This window comes from Elephantulus edwardii, unplaced genomic scaffold (assembly GCF_000299155.1).
Source record: "Elephantulus edwardii isolate Elephantulus edwardi_28Jun2011 unplaced genomic scaffold, EleEdw1.0 scaffold00313, whole genome shotgun sequence".
NCBI lineage: Eukaryota > Metazoa > Chordata > Mammalia > Macroscelidea > Macroscelididae > Elephantulus > Elephantulus edwardii.
This window is the reverse complement of record NW_006400063.1, coordinates 255,475-268,463: the sequence shown is the minus strand read 5'-3', so window position 1 is coordinate 268,463 and position 12,989 is coordinate 255,475. Positions and strand designations below refer to the sequence as shown.

Below are 12,989 nucleotides of genomic sequence, written 5' to 3'. Positions count from 1 at the left end.
CAGTCCATCTCATCTCTCCAATGCCTAGTATGCCAATATTTATGCGTTCCATTTCTTTTTTAACAATTTCTAATTTTCCTACATTCATGGTTCTCACATTCCATGTTCCAATCACTAGTGTCTGCTTACAACTGTTCCTCTTCCTTTGTATTTCCATTATTAAATTTTAAAAATATAACCTCATATATTTGTTGTATGTACAACAAATATATGAGGTTATATTTTTAAATTTAATTTATATTGATCTGCATAGGAAAGCCATATGCATTGTATTATAAACATTGTGTTTCATTCATTCCTCCATTCACATTGTGATTCAAATTATCATTCTCATACACTGAGTTTTGCATGGTTCAGGATCAGGAAAGGTGTGTGTCGGGATGCATCCTATCTCCATTTTGTTTCAATCTATATGCAGAAGAGATCATCCATAAACCTGGACTTTATGAAAAGGAATGTGGTATCAGGATTGGAGGAAAACTCTTCAACAACCTGCATAATGTCGATGACACGACCTTGTTTACTGAAACTGAGAAGGACATGAAGAGTATGCTACAGAAGGTCAACGATTGTAGTCCTCAATACAGATTTAAATACAACATCAAAAAAACAAATATTGTCACCACTGAGACAATTGACAGCTTCATGATAGGTAGAGGAGAGACTGGGATTGTTAATAATTTCAGCTTGCTTTGTTCTACAATCAACACTCTTGGCACCAGCAGTCAGGAAATCAAAAGGTAAATTGCATTGGGAGAGTCTGTTGTCACAGACCTCTGTAGAGTACTGAAGAGCAGTGATGTCAGTCTAGAGACTAAAAAGTGCCTGATACAAGTCATTTCCTTCAAAATGACTTGCTATACATCAGAGAGATAGACAATAACTGTGGATGATAGAAACAGGATTGATGCCTTTGAGTTCTGGTGTTGGAGAAGAGTGTTGAACATACCATACCATGAACTGCCAAGAGAACAAATAGGTCTGTCTTGGAGAAGGTAAAAACAAGATGCTCCCTGGATGCAAGGATTTTGAAGCTCTGTCTCACATGTTTTGGGCACATTGCAAGGATGGGCCAGTCCTTGGAGAGAGACATCATACTTGGAAGGGTGGAGAGAGAGCACAGGACAGGAATACCTAGATGAGATGGACAGTGACTGGAAAAATGAAATTAGGTCTGCCAGAGGCAATGAAATTGGCTGAGGATAGGGCAGGGGTCAGAGCTAATGTAGTCACTGTAAGTTGCAGGTGACTAGATGACGCATAACAACAACAACATTGTGTTTTATAAAACTAATCACCATTAATCAATGCTCACCATTACTCTAACTTTTCAGATCCTCACTGGATCTGTCCTAATTTCTTTACTTCCTCATTCTTCCCATAAAACTCTGCAACCTTGAGATTCTCCCCGTCACACCTCACTCTCAATTCCCCTCCATTCTCCTCTTCCGCTTTTGGACTTTGGTACACGAGTTTCTAGTAATCCTACTTTTACAACAATGGTTTTATGCAGTATTTATTCTTGTGAGATTGAGTTAGTTGCCTCAGGATAGTGCTCTCCAGCTTCTCCCATGTTATATAGTATTTTTCAAAATCATTCCTTGTGTCCTGCATAGTATTTATATGTAGTGAAAACATTACAATATCTCAGACCATTCGGTATTGATGGATATTTTGGCTGTTTCCACTTTCTTACTATTGTGAATAAGTCTGATATGAACATTGGTGTACAAATCTCCATCTGTATCTCAGTTCTAGTATTCTCGGAGTGTATTGTTAGCAGTGAAATGGCTGGATCATATGGAATTTCTATGTTTAGCTTTTTGAGGAAGCGCCAAACTGCCTTCCAAAATGTATGTACCATTTTACAATCCTACCAACTGTGTTTTAAAGTTTCAATCTCTCCATATCTTCTATAACATTTATTGTTTGCTGTCTTGTTAAACTTTGCCAATGTTACTGGTGTGAGATGGTATCACATTGTGATTTTAAACTGCATCTTTCTTATTGCCAGTGATTCTGAGCATTTCTTCATGTGTCCATTGGCCATCTGAATATCTTCTCTGTAAAGTCTTTCCATGTCTTTTTCCCAATTTTCCAATTGGGTTATCAGACTATTTTTCTGTAGGCCCTTTTGTTGTTGTTGTAATTATTTGCCCTTGAGTCTCCTGCAACTCATAGAGACCCTATGTCTAATAGCTCTGAACCCTACATTTTTCTGAGCCAATCGCATTATCTCTGACACACCTACTCCTATTACCCCCGACACTGAGTGAATACATCTCATCCAGGGTCTTCCTATCTTGCACTGTCCCTCTATACTTCCAAACATGATATCCTTCCCCAAGGACGAGTTTCTCCTGGCAACATGCTCAAAGTATATGAGAAGAGGCTTCAAAATCCTTTCCTCCAAGGAGCAGCTTGGTTTCACTCTCTTCAAGACAGACCTGTATTTTCTCTTAGCAGTCCAATATTCTTCTCTAGTGCCACAACTCAAACATATTGATTCTTTTTCTTAGTCATTGTCTTGGAATTCTTCCTTAGTCATTGTCCAGCTCTCTGATGTATAGCAAGTAAGTGCAAAGACTATGGCATTAATTAGGCAAACATTAGTCTCCAGACTGCATTGTTGGTCTTCAGTATTCTGAAGGGGTCCCTGACAGCAGATTTTCCTAATGCAACTGATCTTTTGATTTTTCAGCTGCTAGTGCCAACAGAGTTAACAGTGAAAAAAGCAAGCTGAAATTGTTAACAATCTCAATCTCTTCTCCATCTACCATGATGCTGCCAATAAGCCTAGTGATGAAAATTTTTGTCTTCTTGATGTTGAGCTTCGATCAAAATTTAAGACTAGTCTTTACTTTCTACAGCAAACACCTCACGTCCTCAGTTTCAGCAAGCAAAGTTGTTTTATCTGCATTACTCAGGTTGTTGATGATTCCATATTTCTCCTCAAAAAATAAATTCCAGGCTCCCAAATGACCTGTTCCACATACAGATTGAAAAGATATGGAGATAGATGTATCCCTGACATACACCTTTCCTAATTTTAAACTATGCCCAGTTTCTCTGCTCTGTTCTGACAACTGATTGTTTCCTGGCCCAAGTATAGGTTTCACATGAGCATAATTAAGTGTTCTGATTTTCCCATTCTTCTCAAAGTTTGCCATTTTTGGTTGTGATACACACAATCAAATTACTTTGGAGGCCCTGTAGGATTCTGTAAACTTTCATTATAAGACTATTGTCTGACACAGCATTATGAATATCTGTACCCAGATGTATTTGAAAATCTAGAGGAAATGGACAAATTCCCCGAAACTCACACCCTACCCACATTGACTCAGTTAGATGTAGAACACTTGAATAGATTCATCACAAAAGAAGAAACTGAGCAGGTCATCAAAAGATTCCTAAAAAAAAAAGTCCTGGCCCACATGGCATCACAGTAGAATTCAACAAAATATTCAAAGAAGACAAACCACAAATTTTACTGAAATTATTTAAAAAATAGGAAAAGAAGGAACATCCCAAGTGTATGTCCATGAAGCAAGCATTACCCTAATAGCAAAAGTAGACAAAGGCATTACTAAAAGAAAACAAAACTACAGGCCAATATTTTCATGCATATAGATGCAGAAATCCTTAAAATAAAATCCTAGCCAATAGAATCCAACAGATCATCAAAAATAAGTATTCAGTGAGAAATGGATTTTTAAAAATATAATTATTTTGAAAACTTTTAAAAAAAGAGAAAAATTAAAAAAAAATAACTCATCATGAGCAGGTAGGATTCACAATAGTTATGCAAGAATGGTTCAATATAAGAAAAAAGTAAACATAATTCAGACATTAACAAATCAAAGAACAAGAATCACATGATCCTGTCAATTAATGATGAAAAGACTTTCAGAACAATCCAATACCTCTTCCTAATTAAAACTCTCAGCAAAATAATAATAGAAGAAATCTTCCTCGACATAATGAAAAGTATATACTCAAAACCAAGAGCTAACATAATTCTGAATGAGGATGACTATATTCTCCTTGTGATTAGGGACCAGGCAAGGATGTCTACTTTCACCACTTCTCTTCAATGTTGTATTGGAAATACTTACTTTGGCATACAACAGGAGAGGGAATAAGAGGCACCCATATTGGCAAAGAAGTGGTGAAACTGTCACTATATGCAGACAATATAATAGTATACATAGGATACCCAAGGGCTCAACATAAAAAGCTCTTAGATATAGTAGAAAAATGTAATAGAGTGGCAGGATACGGATCAATAATTAAAAAAAAAGTCACTGGTATGCCTTTGCCATAGCAAAGGAAACACAGAAAAGGAAATTAAGAAAGCAATTTCATTTACAATGTTGTTGTTGTTGATTGCCTTTGAGTTGAGCACGACTCATAATGACCCTATGCATAAAAGGCCTGAAGACTTTCTGTAACTATCGACATTTATCAGAGTTTATAGAGTTTCCAGAGGCATATTGTTTAGGAAGTGGATGCCACTCCTGCTTCTAAATAATTTACCATAACCAGCCACAAATTGAGATATTTGATAAAAAGCCAAATTAAATACACAAAAGATATTTATAAAGAAAACTACAAAATACTACTCTGAGAAACAATAAGAAACCAAAATAATTGGGAAAACGGTTCCTGTTCAGGGATAAGAAGACTCAATATAGTTAAAATGACATTCCTACCAAAAGCAACCTTCCTGTTAATCACAATCCCAATACAGATACCAAATTCACATTTCAAAGAGACAGGAAAGGCAAATGGCAAGAAAAACAAGAATGATGTGAGAATCATAGTACTCCCTGATCTTAAAATCTACTACACAGATATAATAAACAAAATAGTATATCATACAAAGACAGACACATAGACCAATGCAACAAAGTTGAGAACTCAGAAATGAATCCATGTGTTAAATTTAGTTTGTGTTTGACAAGGAAATAAAGTCTATCCAATGGAGAAACAACAACCTCTTTAACAAAGGCTGCTGGCAAAACTGAACTTCTACCTGCAAAGTACTAAAGCAACATATACATCTCACACGACACACAAAAATCAACTCAAGATGGATCACTGACCAAGGAGTAAAACACAAAACCGTGAAGATCTTAAGAGACAAAATGAGACCAAACTTAGAAGGTGTAGGCTATGATGTAAAAAAAGCTGGCAAATACAGCTAGAAATGGACAAGTAGGAGAAGATAACATGAATGAATGAGACATCCTAAAGATTATGTTCTTGTGTGCATTAAAATTTTTTTCTAATACGGTAAAAATAAAATCTATTGACTGGGAGGTTAGTATTTTTATTAATAATTTTACTATTTGAGCTAACCTGCTATTTAGATTAAAGCTGACATTAGGAAACAGATGCAAGTGAAAGTTCAAAGAGTATTTCAGATTGATATTCCCCTTCCCTGTTCCAATACAGTTTATTATCTGTTCAATAACAATCAGACATTATATGTATTTCAATTAAAAATCTGGAATAGGACATGTGTTATAGATTGAATTGGAGGGAAGGAGTAGGAAAAATAAGCAGACAAAAACCCCAAAATATCTATGAATGAGTTAATGAAAAACCTATTTCTTTGTAAACTTTCATCCAAAGCACATTTTTTTAAAAAAAAAAATTGTAAGCAACTTAGTCTCTTAGGAAAGCTATAATTTTGCCCAATTAGGTGATTATCATAAAAAAAAACCCAAAAAATGCCCAAATAATATCTCAGGGCAATAGTCAGAGGGAGTTCTTCAGCCTGAGTTATATAGTAAATTTGGATTATTTAAGACTTCCAAATTGTCAACCACCAGAAGAAGCAGACTAAAATCACAACTTCTTAGAGTCTAGCCACCAGATGTACTTGTCTGAATAGTCATTTTTATTTTTTTAAAATGTCATTCATTAAATCAATCCAAAGTAAATGTTATCTTTTATTTGGAGTATTGGTTAAAAAATAGTTCAACACAGTTATTTTACTATCCAATGTGTAAATGCTCCCTTCCTTCTGCTCTCTTGAGTAGTAAAACAAATAGCACACAGTAGGATTTCAAATGTAATTTTAGCATAATTTATAGAAAAACTGCTGTCTATGATTTTGATAAACATATTGTATGGTAACAAACTTTATTTTTCCTCAGCAAAACAAGATTAAATGTAATTTGTTGTCTAAATGTTAATATACAAAATTTCATCTGTTTGAATGGTCAAATTTAACAAGCATTTCTAACAAGATAATTTTAAAATCAATAAATATCAAAACCAAGATAAAATTAACCTATAGCTAGAATATATATTATGTGCTCTATGTCATCTCTCTCTATATTGTGGAACAATAGCTATTGTTTTGTGTTCTCAAGTTGACTACAATTCATAGCAATCTTATGAACAAAAGATCAGAAACTTGCTCTATCTTGCGCTATTCTCAAGATATCTGACATGCTCAAGCTCATTGTTACATTCATTGTGCATATAGAATAAAGAGTACATGATGTTATGAATCCATAAAATTATAGGTTCTAAATTACTAAATGTTGAGTGTAAATTTTATCTTATTGAATCAATAAATTTTGTATATATAACTCACTAAAAGATAATCTTTAATGGCTGATATCTGTGGTATCTGAACTTTGTTACTCACATTTACTCTTTATTATCATTGCAGATTAAGAAAATCAATAGAAATTTTCCTGTAAACCAGCAGGTAAGATTAAAAAATGATTGAAAAGCTGATTAATGTATTTTTTTGTTGTTAACCTTATCTATCACAGCATTTAATCTTGTTTCCCCATATTTTTACATGAAAATTATTCATACTGTTACTTCCAACTACAGAAAAGCAAGCATTTTAATATATTTTCATATGATATAACTTGTTATATCATATAACTCCTTAATGACATTAAAAACTAAATATAAAACTACTATTCAAGTAAATGGAACAAAAATATTTCAGCAAAATATTTGGGTAATCTATTATATCAAAATATTTGGATAAATAATTTATTTGGATCTAATTTTTAAAAATCTGAGATATCTTGTTGTTATTAGGTACCATCAATTCAAGTATGACCCATAGTGACCCAATGAACAAAAGACCTGAACTCTTTTCTGTCCTGTGCCATCCTCACACTTCCTGACACGACGAGTCCATGGTGGCAGTCACCATGCCATTTCACCTGGAGAGGATCTTCTCCTCTTTCACCGACCCTACTCCCTTCCCAACATCATGTGCCTCTCTAAGTAATAGCCTCTCCTAGAAATATAACCAAAATATGTGAGGCAAAGCTTCATCATTCTCACCTACAAAGAGCGCTCCAGCTGCATTCTCTCCAAGACATATTTGTTTGTTCCTTTGGCCATCCATGGGATGTTCAGTGCTATTCTCTAACACCACAGCTCAAAGGCATCAATTCTACTTCTGTCATCTTTATTCATTATCAAGCTCTCAGATGCATAGCAAGTGATCAGAAACCCTATGGCCTGAATCTTAGTCCTCAACCTGATATTATTACTCCTCGATAATTTGGAAAGGTCCCTAACTGCAGATTTTTCCAGTGCAATCCATCTCCTAACTGCTGATTCTAAGGATGTTAATTGTGGATCCAAGTAAAATGAAGTTGCTGACAGTTTCAATCTCTTCTTCATCCATCATGATGTTGTTTATAGATCCATTGTTTTCTTGACATTGAGATGCAATCCGTGCCAAAAACTGCATTCCTTGATCTTCTGCAACAAGTGCTTCAAGTCCTCGCTTTCAGCAAGCAAGGTTATATCATCTGCATAATGCAGGTTATTGATGGGTATCCCTTCAATTCTGATGTCACATTCCTCTTTATAGAGTCCAACTTCTTGAATAATTTGCTCAGAATACAAATTAAATAGGTATGAAGAGAAAATACAACCCTGATGCACTCCCTTCTTAATTTTAAACGATGCGTTGTTTGCCTGTTCTGGATCCAAGTAAAATGAATTTGGTCAAGGTTTATTTCCTGGTGAAAGTCTTAATATTTAATGTTTTATTAATCTATAAATTCAGATATTCTGAAAACAGGATAATTTCAAAAGAAATAACTTTGATGCATAAAAGGAAAAAATCTGATTAATAAAAAAAGTTACTTATTTCATGCTGAATCTGCTTATAGTTGTGGTATACTGCACTTAAATTTTGGATTAATTCCACAAACAGCAATAACTGATTAAGTTGGATAGGAAAAAGTGATTGGGGGTTCGTTTGATGTTTATATGTCATTGGTACGTCAAGACTAGGAGTTAGTAAAATATTAAGGTATAAACATCTTCTACCCTTTTCATCCATGTTAACGTATAGCAATTCATCAAAATGTAGATAAATGTAGTTCTTTAGAAGGTTTATGTTAATCACATCTGTATTTTCAATGTTACATTACTTAAATACTCTTCCTCTTAAACTTTTGTTTTTATTACTTAAGTCACAATTCCTTATAGTAACTTTCATACAATAAGTACATAATCACCCTACACATATACTTCAATATTTGATGATAAAATATACAAATAAATCAACATATACTATTATTGTCAACAATATTACTAAAATTAAAGTTATTCTTTAGAATGAAATATTTGTATATGTATAGAAGCCATAACATAAGTGCTGCTGATAAGATCAGAATAGTCCCCAATATCTTTGGATATCTCAGTGTATTCTTTACTCTCTAGACAACCCTTTTGTTTTTCTACTTTGAGTTCTTTATGATGGAGTCAAGTTAATGTTTTGGATAGAACAGAGATTGAGGAAAATTCATGTCTAGTCATATTCTAATCTGACAGATAATTGAATTTATTGACTATGCAAAGGTATTTATGTGAGTCATAACAAATTATGGAGAGCATTGAAAGGAATTAAAATGGCAAATCTCTATTCATACAAAACACAAAGATAGAAGTTGCTGTTCAAACAAAACACTACATGGTTTAAAATTAGGAAAGGTATTTGTCAGGATTATCCCTTTCTCCGTACCTATTCAATCTTAGGCTAAGCAAATCAATTGAGAACCTGAATTATATTAAGAAGAATGTAGCATCAAGATAAGAAAAAGGCTCATCAACAACCAAGATAAGAAAAAGGCTCATCAACAACTTTCATTATGAAGATGACCTCACCTTGCTAGCAGAAAATGAAGAAGACTTGAAATACTTGCTACAGAAGATCAAAAACTATAGCCTTCAATATACATTACACCTCATTCTCAAGAAAACAAAACTTGCCCCTGGATAGTGGCACCATGGTTGGTGGAAGAAAGACTGAATTTGTCAATGACTTCATCTTATTTGGATCTACATTCAGTAGTAGTAGCATTAGTAACAAAATCAAAAGACCTGTTGCTTTGGGAAAATCTGCCTTCAAGGACTCTCCAAAGTGCTAAAAAGCAATGGCATCAGTTTAAAAGCTAATGCAAGTTTAAAAAGCCTGTTTAAGCCGTGGCATTTTCAATTGCTTGCTTCCATGAATCTGAAAATTGGACAATGAATTTAAAAAGAATCTATGCCTTTGAATAATGGTTTTGGGGAAGTGTACTGACTACCCCAAGGACTGCCAAAGTCTATTTTGAAGGAAATTAGTAAGGATGATGAAACTTCATCTCACCTACTTTGTCCCATATATGTTGTCAGGAGACATCAGTCCTTGGAAAAATATATTATGCTCAACATAATGCTTTCCAGTCTATCTCAATCTATGTAGTATTATTAAAAGTCATTGCTCCTGAGTGCTGTTTGGTATTCTGTTGTGTAGATTTCTCAATCCATTCAGTTGTGGCTGAACGTTTGGGCTATTTCCACATTCTTACAATGGTGAATAACACTGCTATGAACCTTGGTGTACAGATCTCCATTTGTGTCTCAGTTCTAACTCATAAGGACAAATACTGCATACGAACATTATTCTAAATATATAACTAGTAAAATACGTATGGAATCCAAGGGAGGATGAGATGGGAACAAAGAGGTAAGGATGGATAGAGGGAAAACCACAGGGTTGCACAGTTTGGTGGGTGGAGCAAGGGGGTGAAGCAAATGGGAAGGATCTGGAGGGGACCTGAAAGGACAATGTATTGATTGACAACATCTGCTATCATGCTCAGAATGGCCAGAGAAAAGGAAGAAGACCCTCAACAAGTTACATTGTTGCAGTAATTGCAGCAATGGGCTCAAGCATGTCAGAGATTGTGTGGATGAGACAACATAAGGCAGGTTTCTCATCTGTCATTGGATCACTGTGATTTGAAGTTGACTCAATGACAACTAACAAAAAATATCAATTACATTCTGTAGCAAACTATAGCTTTATTTCAAGATCTTACTAAAAGTGGAGATGCCAGTATTGTAGCCCACAGTTTGTGTACCACTGAGTTTTGGATGATACCTGGAAAACTTTGTAAATCAATCCCAGATGATTTTGATGGTGATGTTGTTGTTAGATGCAGTTGAGTCAAGTACGACTCATAGTGATCCTATGAACAAGAGACCTGAGTTCTGTCCTATCCTGTGCCATCCTCATCATCTTGGATATCTCTGGTGCAGTCACCATGTCAGTCCATCTCATTGAACCTTTCATTGACCTTCTACCTTTCCAAGCATGATGTCCCTTTCCAAGAAATAGCCTCTGTAGCAACATACCCAATGTAAGAGAGGAAAACAAACAAACAAACAAAAAAATAAACCTAAAAAAAATCTTTGCCTTCAAGGAGCACTCTGGCTGCACCTTGTAGTGTACAAACAGCATTCTGAGATGTACAGTTTAATTCCATGGCACACCAGTGAAATGTAAATTTCAGAGATGAATAATTTTTCAAATAGAACCATAAAGAAGGCAATAATGCCCATTTCTCAACATGATTTCCTTAGAAGTCAGATACTTCAACACAATCATCTACTATTTTCAGGTATTCTTGCCACTGAAATAAATTGAAAAAAAATGTAAATTTAAAATGTGCACTAATACCTGTCCTTAAGCTTTCTAGTCTCAGCATATAAAGTATAAAAATGAACATAATTTATTCTACTGTATCTTGTAGCCCTCATAACCATTTGTTCTTGTGGTTAAGGTTAGGGTTAGTATAAATTGAGTATGACTCATAACAACCTATTAACAACCAACCTGAAACTTGTAATATCGTGTGACATCTTCTCCATATCTGAGACACTAGAACCCATTGCTGAAGTCCCAGTGTCAATCCATCTTGTTGGAAGTCTTTCTTATCTTTGCTGGTCCTCTGTCTTTCCAAATATGATGTCCCTTTCCAATGAATAGCTTTACCTCACTACATGTCTCAAATATAAAAGATGAAGTTTCATCATCCTTTCCTCCAAGGAGAACTCTAGCCGCCATTTTCCGGGACATGTCTATTTGTTCCTATGGCAATCTGTGGTATATTCAGTATTCTTCTCCAGCACCACAACTCAGAGGCATCTGTTCTTCTTCTGTCCTTCTGTTCATTATCCAGCTCTCTGACATATTGAAAAGACCATGGCCTGAATCAAGAGCACCTTCGTTTAAAACTGACATCATTACTGTTCAATATTTTGGAGAGATCTCTGACAGTAGACTTACCCAACCCAGTAAGTCTCCTGATTTTCTGCTTCTGATAAAACAGATGTTGGGTTCTGATCCAAGCAAGATTACTTCATTAATAGCTTTGCCAGGGATGTGTCCTATCTCCATACCTTTTCAATCTATATGTGGAACATCATCTGGGAGGCTGGGCTCTATGTAGAGGAATATGGCATCAGGATTGGAGGAAGACATCACCAATCTGTGTTATGCAGATAACACAACTATGCTTACTGAAACTGAGGAGGACCTAAAGCACTTTTTATAGAAAGTCAAATACTGTAGTTTTCAATATGGGTTGAAGCTTAAAATGAAGAAACCAAGATTCTTTTTTTCTTTTACATTGATTTATTTATAAAATTTAAATACATTATTTTTTCACAAAAGATTCTTCCTATTCACCATGTCCCTAATACAAAGATTCTAACCATTGGGCCAGTTGACAGAATCATGATAGATGCTGAAGAGTTTGAGATTATTAATAGCTTCAGTTTTCATGGCTCCACAATCAAAACTCATGGAACCAGCAGCTAGGAAATCAATTCACAGTGTCACTGAGTCATAGTCTACTCAATAGCACCTAAAAACAACAGCATGTATATATGTGTATGTATTCATATTGTTGTTTTTATTGTTGATTGCCATTGAATCAAGGACAACTCAGTGACCCTATGGACAAAAGACCTAAAGACTTTCTATAATTATTATCTATAAATTATCTATAATTATAAATTATAGATTATCTATAAATATTATTTCTCCAAGTTCATAGAGTCTCCAGAGGTATATTGTTTAAGAAGTGGCTGTCACTTCTGCTTCCAAATCTATCTTAAACTGGGAGCTCTAGCACTGTCCACCATGAGTAACTGTTAAGGTATTTGACACCCCATTGGCATGAGGTTCAGCTACAGCAATCCCAGGTTACCTCAGTACAGAAAATTGACAGTGTTGTACAACTTAGAAGAATGTTCCTTCAAAATATAAGAACAACCAACTTTCAAATACAAAGGTCTTCCATGAAGTCGAGACATAATTTTCTTTTAAAAATGAACAATATAGTATGTTGTTGTTTTGTGCCATCAAGTCACCTGTGACCCATAGTGACTCTATGTCCAGCAGTCCATGATACATCATGTTCTTCCTCAGTAACACAGCTCAAAGGAATAAATTTTAAATTTTTCATCTGTCATCCTTAATCATTATCGAGATCTCAGTTGCATAGCATGTATTCAGAAAGACCAGGGCCTGAATCAGACACAACTTATAATGTAAACTTTCCTATTGCATACATCTCCTGATTTCTTGACTGTTGATACAAAGGGTGTTGAAGTGTGTCTATCTATCTATCTATCTATCTATCTATCTATCT

General features: G+C 34.8%; 1 protein-coding gene across 1 annotated transcript in view; it reads left to right on the top strand.

Annotated features, from left to right (window-relative positions):
- SNTG1 (syntrophin, gamma 1) overlaps positions 1-12,989 on the top strand; it is a 481,189-nt gene that overhangs the window by 272,459 nt on the left and 195,741 nt on the right. Inside the window, exon 11 of the mRNA XM_006901168.1 lies at positions 6,692-6,730. Coding sequence (XP_006901230.1) covers positions 6,692-6,730 — 39 coding nt within the window. The remainder of the gene's footprint in view (positions 1-6,691; positions 6,731-12,989) is intronic.